At 35.9% G+C, this 15,443-nt stretch overlaps 2 protein-coding genes across 2 annotated transcripts in view; one reads left to right on the top strand and one right to left on the bottom strand.

Moving 5' to 3' along the window:
- The window catches only part of LOC308565024 (olfactory receptor 51B5-like), a gene marked incomplete at both ends in the record, with an annotated part of 340,544 nt that overhangs the window by 134,436 nt on the left and 190,665 nt on the right, over positions 1–15,443 (top strand). The gene's annotated exons all lie outside the window — the stretch shown is intronic.
- On the bottom strand, positions 4,081–5,034 carry LOC308565130 (olfactory receptor 52Z1P-like; the record flags this gene model as incomplete). The annotated part of the gene is made up of 1 exon (XM_081153940.1): positions 4,081–5,034. The coding sequence occupies one exon, from the start codon at positions 5,032–5,034 to the stop codon at positions 4,081–4,083; it is 954 nt and encodes a 317-aa protein (XP_081010066.1).

Genomic DNA, 15,443 nt, shown 5'->3' with positions numbered 1-15,443 from the left:
GTCCTTTTTCACTCCTCTAGGCAATATTCTTGTTTATTGTTTAGCTATCATCCCTGCAATACAGTTTTGCCACATGATAATGTAATGGAGTAAGCATCACAAACAGGCTGAACTATTTGAATGACTTAAAAAGTAGTGGAGCAAACAATCCACAAAAAACTAATCTGGATGCTAGTTGCCCACAAGCCAAACACTCTTTCCTCACTTGTATCCTATGAATAGCATTTGAACTGGAGATATAGACAACCACTAACTGCCCGAGCAGAAAGAACCAGACTTTGTGGTCAGTTTGTTTGTTTTTTATCCAAATAATAATACCAATAGCAACCAGCATTTGGAATTTATTTGAAATGTTCATTATGCATCCATATCTCATTTAAATCCCAGACCCAGTTAAAAAAATAGAAGAGCATAGAGTATTATTAAGACCATGTAATACACATATATTTCTAATTTATTTCTCCTTCCAGATTCTATGGTAAATATTATTTTCTATTATAAACATGCATAGTTTAAAACACACATGTGTTAAAAGATATGATCTACTTTTAGGAGGTAGTAGGTGACAGGGTGTGGATATATTTTCTATTTCAGTTTCAAACCACATGACAGCTGTATTTCTTATCTTCCTTCTGTATTTTTTAATATGAACTCTATTAAATGGTCGTGCAATCCTTATAAAGCTTTGATATGCTAAAGAAAAATAGAAAAGCCATAAAATTAAATTGCGGATGGTAATATAGTGCACACATTTGGACTCTGTTAGTATGTGTAAGTTTCCTCAAAATTTTACTGTCACAATGATATTTATATAACCTACTTAATATATTTAAGGGAAGTTTTTTGATGTGTGATTACAAACATTAATTCACTCTGTTTAGATGTACATGCACAGTTTGATGAACTTAGAGACATATTTGCAGTTATGTTCTCACCACCATAATCAAGTATAGAATCTTTTCATCACCCTCAAAAGAGCCTTTCCCACTTCTTTTGGATCCGTCTTCTCCCACAGTCCCCACTACCTGGCAACCAGTAATCTGACTTCTGTCATACAGTTTGCCTTTAAGAGTAGGTCCTGTAAATCGAAGCATATTTAATGTAATTTTTCATGTTTGGAGTCTTTCACTGGCAACAGTGCTTTTGGCTTTTATTTTTGTTGTTGCCTGTGTCTACAGTTTATTCTTAATGCTGACCCTTGCTGCTTTGCATCACATACAACAAATTTATTTATTCATCGATCGATTGTCATTTTAGTGTTTAATAGTTGTAATTTTGAATAAAGCTGTTATAAGCATACACACAGTGTGATTATCAAAGTATTTCCTCAAAACTGGTCTTTTATTTTTAATGTTTGTATCTTTACTGTTAATAATACAACTATGGCAGTAATAATAATAGTCATGAAAATAATGCTTAGTTTATCTTTATCGGATGCCTAGTATATGCCAGTCACCATGGAAGCAAATCTATGCAGTAAGTCATAATCATTTAATTGTGCAGATGGGGAAATTGAGGTAAATGGATTTTAAATTACTAGAAAATAATGGTGGAACAGTTTAGTCTCCCAGCATTTTTACTACTGCTACTGCTGTTTTATTTCATATCACAGTTATTTCCCCATCATTCTCTTCGTTTCTATTGGTGGTGGTGGTCATAGTGGGAGTTAAGAATTTTAAATTGTGGCCCAGCCGGGTGTGGCTCAGCGGTTGAGCGTCGACCTAGGATCCAGACGATTGGGGTTCGATTCCCGGTCAGGGCACATGCCCGTGTTGCAGGCTTGATCAATGACTCTCTCATCATTGATGTTTCTATCTCTCTCTCTCCCTCTCCCTTCCTCTCTCTGAAATCAATAAAGATATATTTAAAAAAAAAAAAGAATTTTAAATTGTGTAAATATAAGTTTCAAATGAATTACCAGTTGGAATGATTATTTAACAAGCCATTTTTCTCTCAGCCAGTATTATGATATACCAAAATCTTCAGAAATAGGTTTGGTAGTTTATACTTGAAAAGTCAGATGTAGTGACTTTTGTTTTGTTTTTAGCATTGCCTTGTTCCAAGAGACCCTATCTATGTCAATGATTGTCTGAATTTTTAACCTTGCACTAAAATGTCAATTAAAGTTTTTGAGTTTAAAAAGTATATTTGCTGTGGTTTAACCCAATTTATGCCAACAACTTTCTGTTAACTCAAAACTGATATTCTCTGCTAGACTCTTTCTTTTCTCCTTGATCTCTGCCACTCACTCCCACCCCCATCCAGGTTCCTTACCAGCTGCGTTAAAGGGGAACCCGCATGGCCTTGAGGGATTGGATGAGGGAACTGGATGAGATTCTGATCTAACTCTGTAATAATCGGCTGACCATATTGAATGGAACTACTTTACCTTCTCTGAGCCTGGGACTTTATCCTTCCTGCACCCTCTGCTGCAAGTTGACTCATTGTTTTCTCGAGTCCACTTAGTGACCCTTAATGCTGGTGTTACTCCTCAAGCCCTGAAACCTGACCCATTTTTTCTTACTTCCCTGACTCTGACATTTGTTTTCATGGCCCCTGACTATGGAATCATTTTTCCCCTGGCCAAAGCAACTCCCTTGGCAACCTCACTGCTCAGCATTTTGGTGTTCCCCACAGCGCTGTAACGAACTCCTACGTCCATTTGCTTCCACATGGAGGAGAAGGAAACCAGTTTTCCGCCTGAGCATGCCACATGGTCGTTTTTTCTCTCTAATGCTGCTCTCCCAGGTTGGCATGGAATATCTTACAAAGACATTTTCCTCAGATATTTAAGCAGAATAAAAGGGTATTAATTTTCCCCTGCTTTTATCTTTCCCCTACGACACATTGGGTTTCTGTCCTTTCATGCCCTGACACTTGGAATGAGGGCTTGAGAGTGTACAGCTGAAAATGGGACCTTTGATTTTATCTTCCTTACTTTCCTTTTCCATCTGTGTTTCTCCTCTCCATCTCACTCTGAAAGGGGGTCCACTACTCTTCTTTTGTTTATAAAAGGAACGTCCTCTGCATTTCAACCTCCTTCCTCCTTACCCTTGTTTTATCTGGCACCCTCTAACAGAGGTGTTTAATGACATAATGATATTAGAACACTACTCAAAGAAAAGAAAAATCAATAGTATTCAAAAAGCAAAATATCTTGACATATACATTATTTAAAAATATAGAATTTACATATATTATGTGTGTGTGTGTGTATGTGTGTATTCTGACCAGTTAGTTCAACTAACTCCCAATTTTAACAATTTTTACTTATTATATAATAATTCTAACATGTTTTTGGCATAAGTTAAGCTTTTTTCCACTGTACCACATTTAAATCAATTCCAAGCCCAACATGATACTGTAAATGTGCAAACTAAATTTTACTACTACATTTATAACTGATTACTTAAATTTATTAAACACTTAACATGTTCCAAATATTATATACTTCCTCAATTTTTAAAAAATTGAAGCATAGCCTGGCCGGGCAGGCTCAGCGGTTGAGCGTTGACCTGGGATCCAGGCGATCGGGGTTCGATTCCCGGTCAGGGCACATGCCCAGGTTGTGGGCTCGATGGATGACTCTCATCATTGATGTTTCTATCTCTCTCTTTACCTCTCCTTTCCTCTGTCTGAAATCAATAAAGATATATTTTTTTTAAAATTGAAGCATAGATATAATAACTTTTCTAAAATTTTAAACTTAGAATCAGTGGAGCAGAGATTTGACTATTGGCAATATGACTTCAGAGATTGCCCTCTTAGTCTAAACCTACAATGTAATCTAATGTCTAAAACTAGTATTTCCTTATTAATTACATGAAAATGATTGCACTTGATCAATTATACTTTAAGCCTGTTGTAACAAAACTCAACATTACACAGAATCTAAGGTGTTCTTAGTCTGATAATTGCCTTGAACAAAATCATAAAAAAGAGTAAAACTTGACTCTTGATCTCATTTACTTAAACTTTTACTGTTACTTTTCTCCTTTAATGCTGGCATGACTTAAGATGTCCAATATAATTTTAGATACTCTTTACTTAGTGAAGTTACACAGAAAAGTGAAGTCTACATCAGCAAAATTTCTTGCTCAAAGAAAAAACCTGGATAAACTGCTCCTGAATTTTCTTGGTCTTAACCCCATAAATGATGGGATTGAGAAAAGGTGGTACCACCACATAAAGATTGGCAAGAAGAATATGTACATGGAGTGGTATGTTGTGGCCTCCAAATCGGTGAGCAAAGAATGAAAAAAAGGCTGGGGTGTAGAATAATAGGATAACACAGACATGGGAGCCACAAGTACTCAGAGCCTTGAGTCGAGCTTCTTGGGAAGGAATTTTAAACACAGTACAGAGTATAAGGGCATAGGAATTGATGATAAGCACCACATCCAGACATGTGGAAAATAGGGCTACAATCACTCCATAGTAGATGTTGACTTTGATATTATCACAGGATAACCTGGCAATGCCCATATGTTCACAATATGAGTGATGAATAATGTTCTTCCCACAGTAATTAAGCCGATAAACCAGAAAAACCAAGGGGAAACAGATAAAGAAGCTCCTAATCACAGATGCAATACCCATTTTTCCAATGACTGAGGGGGTTAGAATGGTAGTATATCTCAGTGGGTAACAGATGGCTACATAGCGGTCGAATGCCATAGCCAGCAATATGGCAGACTCTGCCACAAAGATAAAGTGGAGAAAAAACATCTGGGACACACAGCTACCGAAAGAAATACTGCCATCCTGAAACCAAAAGATTGCTAGCATCTTTGGTGTGGTAACTGTGGAGAGAAAAATATCTGACAGGGCCAACATAGAAAGGAAAAAGTACATGGGTTCATGAAGACTACGCTCAGTGAAGATCAGAAATAATAAGAGGGCATTGCCTACAAGAGCAACTATATACATGGAACAGATGGGGATGGAGATCCAGGTTTGTACATCTTCCAGTCCTGGGATTCCAATCATGGTGTACCAGATGTCTCTAAGGTTGGTATCATTTGAAGTTGTCATCTTTTACTGTCTTCTGATACTGAACCCTGGAATGAAAAGCTAGAGTGAGAGCGACAGTGAGGGAGAGATTGAGAGAAAAAAAGTGAAGTCATTTTATCAGGTTGATTGTGAATCTTAACATTGCAGTAAAGTTAATTCCCTTAAGAAATTTCTGGTAGTTAGCAATGATTCAAGGATAGTAAGTTGGATAGTATTCACTGACATGAAAGTTACCAACTTTACAGGGATAATGCTACCAATGCTACTGGTAATGATAATGGTGATAATAATAGTAATAATAAACATTTAATGGGTTTATAATTTGGTATAGGCACTGCAGTCAATACATTTTGCTTACTGACTTAACATCATACAAGAAAGTCCCTTGTAAGCTCTTGCACATCATAGTTTTCCTCCTAGTCTGACTGGTCATTTCTGGTGAGTAATCATACTTTATTCTCTAAAGCCCCCAAAACAATGTGTTCCGAATATTAGTGTGGTTTTTCAGGGGGAGCTCAAAACCTCTACACCAGTGGCAATATTATTCCTTTAATGTAAAATGAAGTATTTGATCATCAAATAAAAATAACTTGGAGAGAAAGAGAAATGGAAGTCTGGATGGTCCTGGCTTTACACAGTGCTGTATTCATGTAATGTTGTGCATATTAGAACCATACTCTCTCTCTGCATACCTTCACGATGCATGCGTTTCAGTTAGACCCCTACTGGGAAAAACAAGCACTCACACAGCACCTTTCTAACTCAGCGGACAGTGCCCTCCTCCTCCTCACGCACTGCAGCCTCCTGCCACCCTCTCTTGCCTACACTGCTTTTTTCTCCTGTTTGTTCCTCCCAACTTGCATTCAAATGATGGAATTTTCCTTCCCTTTTTTTCCTTTTCTGCTCAAACTTGAATATTTTTACTGGAGAAAAGGAAAAGGAAGCTCACAAGATAACTAATTAACAAACAAGGGTTGCAAACACATGCAAAAATTATGTAAGTTAATGAACATTTCTTTAAGCTCACTCTGTGTATGGTACTATGCTAAAGAAGGAATCAAATGTAAACTATAAATATTCTCTATTTCAGGAATATCCTGCCATTGTGAAGGTTATGAAACATGAACAGAAATAACCACCCTTCAAGTCAAATTAGGATAAAAATGATAGGAGATCTCATGTATATGACACAGAAGACAGTACTTTTAGCTAGGGGGATGGTGCAAAGATTCATGGAGACATTGTCATTAGGTCTGTTAAATAAAAATTAAAAAAACACCTTTAGGTTTTCAAGGAGATAACTCTGGAAATAACAAGTTAAAAATTAAAAAGCTAAAATAAGAAATGTAAGTCACTGTAAAAATCAAGTCATCTAGCACACTGATATCTTAGAGAAATATGGCTAGAAAGTAGATAAACCTTGAAGTTAAAGTTTTAAAAGCCAAGCTAAATGCTTTGGGTTTAGTTTAGTTCTACATTAAAAATTGATTTATTATTCAGCAACTTTACCAAGTCTCTAATATTTACCAAAGTTTTAAGGAGAACATAATATGATCAAAATTTAATATTTATCTTTTAAAAGAAGTCTTTGTTACTGAGCAGTGTGCTTATTTTTCATTCTCTGTTTTCCAATAACACACCTATAAAATTTATAATTATATATTTTGTATTTTTCTTCATCAATATGTCTTAAGTCCATGATGGCTATGAGTATATCTTAAGTATCTAAGATAATATTTTTTTTAGTAACTATAGTTTAAAAGAGAGCAATATGAACTGAAGGGAAGGAAGGCAGCTACAAGGAGTTGCTCTGGGAAGTTTTTGCTATAGAAAAACGCAGAACCAGAAGCATGGGTTTAACAGTGAAAGCAGATGAGATCAGGTGCATTCAGGGTGTATAGATTTGATACTTATCCTTCTCAAACTCTTCCAAAAAATTGAAGAAGAAGCAATCCTTCCTAATTCATTTTATGAGGCCAACATAACCCTGATACCAAAATCTGGCAAGGACAACATAAAAAAACTACAGACCAATATCTCTGATGAACACAAATGCAAAAATCCTAAACAAAATATTAGCGAATCAAATACAACAATACATTAAAAAATAATATATCACCATCAAGTGGAGTTCATTCCAAGGCACAATGATGGTTCAACATACACAAATTGGTCAATGTAATACACCACACTAATAAAATAAAGAATAAAAATAATATTATTTTATCAACAGATGCAGAAAAAGCATTTGATAAGATACAACATCCATTTATGATTAAAACACTCAATAAAATGGGTATAGAAGAAAAGTACCTCAACATAGTAAAGGCCATATATGACAAACTCTCAGCCAACAGACATATGAGAAGGTGCTCAACTTCACTAGCTATTAGGGAAATGCAAATCAAAACCATATTGATATACCTCATCACACCCATTAGAATGGCTGTTATCAACAAGACAAGTAATAACAAGTGTTGGAGAGGTTGTGGAGAAAAAGGAATCCTCATTCACTGCTGGTGGGAATGTAAACTGGTACAGCCACTATGGAAAACAGTATGGGGGCTCCTCAAAAAATTAAGAATAGAGTTACCATGTGACCCAGCAATCCCTCTTATGAGCATCTACCCCAAAACTTTGAAAACATTTACTCACAACATATGTGCACCCCTATGCTCATTGCAGCATTATTCAAGGTGGCCAAGATGTGGAAACAACCAAAGTGTCCTTTGATAGATTATCGGATAAAGAAAATGTGGTACATATATATACAATGGACTACCACTCAGTCATAAAAGATGAAATACTACCATTTGCAACAACATGGGAATAGTATGCTAAGGGAAATGAGTCAGTCATAAAGAAGCTAAGAACCATATGATTTCACTCCTATGTGGGATATAAAATGGAAACTCATAGACACAGACAACAGAGGTAAGGGGGTGGAGAGGTAGTAAAGGGTAAAGGGGACCAAATATATGGTGATGGAAGATGATTTTATAACCATCATCCATCATAGAAATGTACACTTGAAACCTATATAATCTTATGAATTAATGCCACCCCCTTAAATTTAATTTTTAAAAAAATATTACAAAGAACAACTGTGGCAGATTGAAATAATGGAATACTACTAGGCAAGAAAAAGGAAGAAAATTTTACCCTTTGCGGCTGAATGGATGGACCTGGAGAGCATTATGCTAAGTGAAATAAGCCGGCAAGAGAAAGACAAGTACCGTGTGATTTCACTCATATGTGGAATCTAATGAACAAGTTGAACTAACATGAAAAATAGATTCATAGATAGGGAGCAGGCAGACCGCTCTGATGGTGGTGGGGGGACTTTAGGAGTGGGTGAAAGGATTGAAAAAAAAAAAGAGAAACAACTCATGGATACAGACAACAGTGTGGTGACTGAGTGGGGGGGGTGTGGGAGGAGGTGGGAAAGGGTATATGGGGGATAAATAGTGATGGAAAAATAATAATAAAATAAAGGGGGGGAAAACAATGAAAGCAGAGGATAGAGAAGATATGTGTTTTAAAAAATGAAATAAAATAGAGAATTCCAGGTGGTAGGCTAGACAAGGTTTAAATAAAGAGCAATAAAATATTTTGAAACATATTGTGCCGAAAAAAATATTGATGCCACTAACTAATATTAAGGAGTAGAATAGGAGATGCAGGATTTAGAGATGGTTGATAAAATTTTTCTAAACTATTAATATATCACATGTCCACAGAACTATTAAGGAAATAAATCTGGCAGACTGTCTCAAATTTAGATAGTGCACTCAAAAGAAAACTGAACTAGCTCGAGGTACTATCTAAGCTGTAGCCTCAGATATTACAACAATGACCTAGGACGTTGGTGGAGACATTTCACCACTCTGAACTGTCATCCATGTAGGTTAGAATGAAACTAGTTCATAAATGCATTCTCTTCTAAAGAAATCTAAAATCTAATCATGGACCTGGAGCTCAAAGCAAACAAACAAACACACAAACAAAAATAGATCAAGCTGTTTATTTCAGTTCTACTATCAGTGTATCTATTAGATTAAAAAAAAGAATAAAGAGAAGACTTCTTCCTTAACTGTGTCTCAAACACATAGTGTATTTGATGACAGTGAAAGCCTTCAATCACTTGGCCTTTTTAATGCAAAGGACATATTTTAGTTCACACTTTATATTTTTTAAGTAATTTTTGAGCATTTACCATGAACTATATCTTGTGTTAACCAGTTTTTATATAAGTTAATCCTCACAAAATACCATTTACTTATAATAATAGCCCAACTAAATGGTTGCAAGTATGATCTGCATTTAACACCTTATGAAACTATGGCATGAGTAGGTTGAATAACTTGTCTAAGTTCACATGGCTAGTATCTAATCAAGCACTGATTCAAACTCAGGTCATCTTGCTCTAACCCCCATGCTTTCATATACTGTTTCATTTGCCACAAGCAGTCCTTTCAAACTTTCTTCTCCTTTGGTTTCCTTGATCCCATTATATTAGTCTTCCTAATACACTTTCATAGTTCTTTGCCTTTATTCCAGTGCTGTTTTTATCATTATTATTTCTAGTGTTGTTGTTGTTGTTAAGTTCCACTTCCCAACTGTTGTATTGATAACAGAATTTGAAATGAAAATATTAGACCTACACTAGTGTCTAGTGAAAGGTATTACACCTTCACTAATGTGACTGGTGTTGCTTACCAAGAAGGAAATTTCACTAAATGCTCTTCTTTGATTTTTCCCCTCCTTTTTCCCAACCATTAATATCTATTTTTCTCATACCTTTGGCTTCCAATTTGTGTCATATTTTATCCTTTCCATTTTCTTTACCACACTAACTCTACCCTGTCCCGAATAGGTAGATATGAACCCCTTACCTCTATCAAAAAGCAAAAAGTAGAAGCTGCCAAGAGAGCCTCCTAATATTCTAGCTCTTGCTGTCCTATGAAATAGGCTTCTACACCCACTACACCCAGCCTTGTGTCATAACTCCTTTTCTGTTTTGAGTGAAATGAAGCAAACTCAATTTTTCCAAAAAGAGATTTAGCCAGCAGGCTGAAAGTAAATAAAGAAAATCATACAGAGGCCTGTGAGGTAGAACCTAAAAATCAATCTCAGTGATCTCTCTTTACTTATAGGAAATCTTACTATAGTTAAGGCAACAAAACCCCGAGGCCCTTTTCTTCTTTTGACCCTCATTTTAGAATCATCCCAACTTTCACATTCTGAAATAATTCTTCTTCATAGAGATTGGCTATTTTAAGAGTCAAAAACCACCCTTTAACAAACCCTTTATTGATCCAAAAGACCATGGTCTGGCCTGGTACCCAAATATTTCAATCAATAAAATAATAAATATCAGTTCACAAACACAGGACATAGCTACACACTCAGCCTTGGATCTGCTTAAGCTATGGCCTTGAACAGGTGCCACAACAGGGACATATATGGAAGGGAAAAAAGTCACAAGTTCTTTGCTCTGTACCAAGTGTGTGCCCAATCTAACCCTTGAGAAACATGGGACACCTTCTAAACTCAGCAGTAACCTACTGTCCAATATGGAATATCAGGGGCTTATTACCTTCTCTATTCCACAGCTGCAGACTCACTGAGGCCCCACAAGATAGGCTGTCTCTCCTTGGTCTAGGTCCCAGTGCTGTCTCAGAGGCCAGTTCTGTAGCTTTTTCTATCCCAAGAGACCTAAGATCCAGGAGAATTGGGGAATACAGGAACTGTCTTTAGTCTTATGAGCTCTTGGTCCTTTTATTATGACCAGGAAAGACAAAGTGAATAGATATATGGGCTTCTGGGAAGAACATAATTCTTAGATAACTCTGGGGAATTAACAACAGCTCTATCAGTGCCAGCAACTCACATAGAAACTGATCTAATGGACACAAAAAATCATAAAAATATGTGCTATTGTTGAGGTTTCCATTTATTAAATATATGAATTTTTGTGAGAGTGTTATTTTCAGAAAAGGAGGTTTTAGTTTTTAGTGTTGAGGGAACATGCTTCTCAGAAATACTACCTCCTAAAAACTGCAAAAAAAAAAATCCATGGAGGGGGAAAATAGAGCAATTGAGAATCAGATATTTCTAAAACCTTATTTTCTGTGTTAAATCTAAGTAAAATACAGGTATATAAAGGAATATATATAACCCTTGACTCCTATGCACTGTCTAATATAGGAAGGGAGATGCATATGTGTGGAAAAAAATCACCTTTAATGTCAACTACCATTGCCATAAATTTATCATTTAAATAACATTTTATGATGTATCATTTCTTTTAAATCCACAAAGATTCTCAGTATTATTGGTTTTCATTATCTAGATGAGGACATTGAAGTCCAGAAAGTTGAGTCACTTTGTTCACTTGCACATATAGCGAGTAATCAGGCTGAAAATTAAATAAAGGTTCCCCATTGGCAAATCTCATGCTCTTTTTAGACAACATTTTGTTATCAATAAAAATTTAGAGAGATCAAGTAAAAGCATAAGTGCTTCCTCCAAATCATAAAATCATTCATTTGAAGCTAGAGTTCAGACTAATTTATTATTTTTACATGTGAAATACTATGCAAATAGTATAGAAATATATAGATTATACTTTTACACAACATGGCAAAGATCCAACACTCCATTATGTACAGAATATAAGATTAAAAGAAAGGACCTCAACTTGGAAGGAATGGGATAAATAAGTGTGGAAATGAATCTATCTGTCTATCTCTATCTATCTATAGATGTAGATATTGGTATGTAACACTGTATTGCATCATTCATTTGCAATCTGACAGGTTTTTTATGCCCAGTGCCATAACCCTGGCCCTGGTTCTGATGCCTACATGTGATTTACCTGCAGGAATCCAATCTACTCCAGCAACACAGTGGATGATTCAGGGTCATGGTTGGTAATGTAACCAACATTACATTGTTGGTTTTAGGAAAATGAAAAGGCTGAAAGACCTATATTTGATCAATGCAAAGAGGTTATTTAAGAGCCACGGCACTGCAAGTTGTAATTGGGTTGATACCTTTTTTTTTCCTTATGATGAAAGGTATTAATTTATCAAGAAAGAGTACATGTGATGATAAAGAACACGAAGAGATAGTTCATAGAGCTGAAGAGAAAAAGATAGAGCTTAAACACCATGACAAATCTTCACATGCATTGGTTTCAACAATAAACAATGTATGCATATAGCTTTATCTCTATCCATTATTCTAAACCTTTATTGATAAATAACCATCCCTCATGTGGGCCCATGGATTTTGCATTGCATTTTTTTTTTTAAATAAAGTTGTTTATTGTCTGTTTCTTGTCTTCGCCTCCCTCATCAGTCTCTATGTGGCTTCTTCTTTATATCCTTGTAGGACTTTTGTTCAGCTAGATTTCAGATGGTTCTGGATGATGGTTGTTCTGTGGTTTAGTTGTAATTTTGATGTGGTTCAGGGAGGATTTGAGGACTGCATTTCCATATGTCACCATCTTAAAAGAAACCCTTTCTAATTCTTCTTAAATTTTGTCTTGATAACACATTTAAATTAAATGTTAGTAAAACTTGCCTATAAATCCATCTGGTCCAGGAATTTTGTTTGCTGGGAGTTTTTTGATTACTGCTTCAATTTCATTAGTTTTTATTGGCCTATTCAGGTTTTCTGACTCTTCCTGATTCAGCTTTGGAAGATTGTATGCTTCTAGTAATTTGTCCATTTAACGCATGTTGTCCAGTTTGTTGGCATATAGTTGCTCACAGTATTTTCTTACAATCCTTTGTATTTCTGTTGGGTTGGTTGTTATATCGCCTTAGATCTTTGTATTCTTGTGTTTAAGATTTATCAGGCATGACCAGAAAACATTTAACCTAAAACCAATTACTAATTACTAGTCACTACTGGGACTTTATTTTTCTAAGTGTTCTGCTTAATACCCTGTGAACTATGAGCTGTTTCAATGTGGCTGGGACAGGGCATGTGTGGATATTGGGTCTGATTCCTCTCATACTTTTGTGGTCATTTCTTCAGCCGCAGTTAGCTTCTTTACACACAAGCACCAATCAGTAACCTGATAGATACTTGAGGGGAGGCTGCAATATTGTGATTCATAAAAAAATATATATTTGGTCTTTCAGATGAGCAAGCATATTTTTCATTTATTTTATTTTCATCTATTGTTCCGGTCTCACAATTCCTCAAATCCTTGAAATTTTCTGAGTAATAAGAACAATGGGAATATCTTCTGTTATATTTGGTCTCTTGACCTCAGCTCTTGAAATCACTTCAGAGAGCCATAAAAGTGAAATGAGTGTTGTTTGTTTTTCATTACAAGCCCATTTTTCCCACTAAAACTGGGTTTATGTTAATGAGGGGACTTTTTTAAAACAGCTAGAGACAGGGGGTCTTTGCCAGGGAAACCAAACATGTATTCAAAGGGTGGGACTTTGAGTTCCACCCCCTGAATTCTGGGGAGAAGGGCTTGAGATTGAATCAATTACCAATGATTAATGTCTTAATCTGTCATGACTATGTAATGAAATCTACACACACACACACACACACACACACACAAAGGAAGGGGTTTAGAGAGCTTCCAAGTCAGAGAACCAGATCACATACTTCCCTATGCCACTGTGTGGGGCCCCAAACTCCACAAGAACAGAAGCTCCTTTTCTGGGGCCTTGACCTATATATCTCTTCACCTGACTGTTGATTTGTATTTTTTTATCCTGTGGAATAAATTGGTAATCTAATGAGTTATCAGGTTTTCTTCTGTGAGCTGCTCAAGCAAATGAACTAAACCCAACGAGAGAAGTAATGAGAACTTATAATTTATAACCAGTCACAAATATAGGTAGCAATCTGGACTTGTAATTGGTGTCTGCATTAAACCCCTGGGGAGGGGGGGATCGTAGGAACCTCCAATATGTACCCAGTTGGTCAGAAACACAGGTAACAATATGGGCTTGCAAATGGAAACTTTAAGTGGAGGGTGATCTTTGGGACTGAGCTCTTAATATATGAAATCTAATGTTATGTTCAGGTAGGAAGTATCAGAATTGACTTGAATTGTTAGAGAATTGCTCCTTGATAGTGTGGGAAACCTCCCCACTCCCCACATTGTAATTGGTGTCAGAACTTTTGTAGGGACCCTCTGCAAATGTCCAAGACTCTCTCTTTGTGCGGTTAGTTAGGTCTTCTCTAGTGCTCTGTTCAATGGACTCTAAAATCTTCAGTTCTCAACCATTGTTCTCAAATCTGGGAGTTCATGGGCTCTGTCTGGGTTTCTACTACCATGCCCTGGAAACTCAAAGCAGTGAGCTGAGGCAATTATAGAATTTATTTTGTGTATTTGTTTTGTATGTTTTGCTGTGTCTCAGGGATCATAGTTCTTTGTTGCCAGATATTCATTGTCTTGAAAACTGTTGTTTTATACATTTTATCTAATTATTTTGGTTGTTTTGGATTGGAAGATAAATTCAATCTCTCTTACTCCATTTTGACTAAAAGCAAAATTCCCTATCACCATTTATTCTTCATTGATCAAGTATATGTTGAATACCTTCTATGTACTCGGTACCATCCTAGGCTTCCTAATAAAGTAGGAAATAAAGATTAATACTTTGAAAAGAGAGAATAAAGTTACAGTCACAGGGAAGACATAATTAAACCTTAAAAGGAGAGGAAAGAAAATAACTTACAGCTAACAGTTTTACAGAAAGAAAAGGTGGAGAAACCAAAACTTTTAATGAAGCGATGCCAACTTAGTCAAACATAAATTGTCCTATACCACTCAAAAAATTACAGCTTCACAATGTTGTGAAACAATATAATAATGGATATGCATAACAATGCTAACAAGAAAAATGGTTTCCAACATTAAGTTTCTCAAAAAGAAAGTAGGGAATTACATTTTCAAATAATTTACTTCTAAAATGATCAAAACCACACCTGGATGCTAAGAGTCACTTAGGAAAAATCACTTCTAAGGAAGAGCTCATCACATATTTATGGTGAACAGTATTGATGCAACTGGTTTCATACTTGAATGTGTGACAAACTGCAAGGACTCTAGGGTGTTGAGAAAAGCAAGTTTAGTATGCCCTTGCTTCCAAGTAATTTGTGTTTGTGACATCTCATGTGTAGCACATTGAAATCACTATCTCATGAGAATACTTTGATAACCTCCCTCTGGCATCTTCCATCTAAGATTCTCTATTGCAATAAATAACTCTGAGGCTGGGCAGATACCTCTATGAGAGGCTTCTGACATCTCATACAAAATCATCCAGTCTCTGTCTATGTCTATGAAAGAGAAGAATTGTGCTTCTGAACTCACTAAACCCATATTAAGTGTGCTTGTTTCATGGAGAATTTTCAAAACACATAGAATAACTGTTGAATTTATT

The sequence above is a fragment of the Miniopterus schreibersii genome, assembly GCF_964146895.1.
Source record: "Miniopterus schreibersii genome assembly, chromosome: 12".
Classification (NCBI taxonomy): domain Eukaryota; kingdom Metazoa; phylum Chordata; class Mammalia; order Chiroptera; family Miniopteridae; genus Miniopterus; species Miniopterus schreibersii.
Note: the sequence above shows the minus strand (reverse complement) of the source record. Positions and strands in the feature narration are given on the sequence as shown.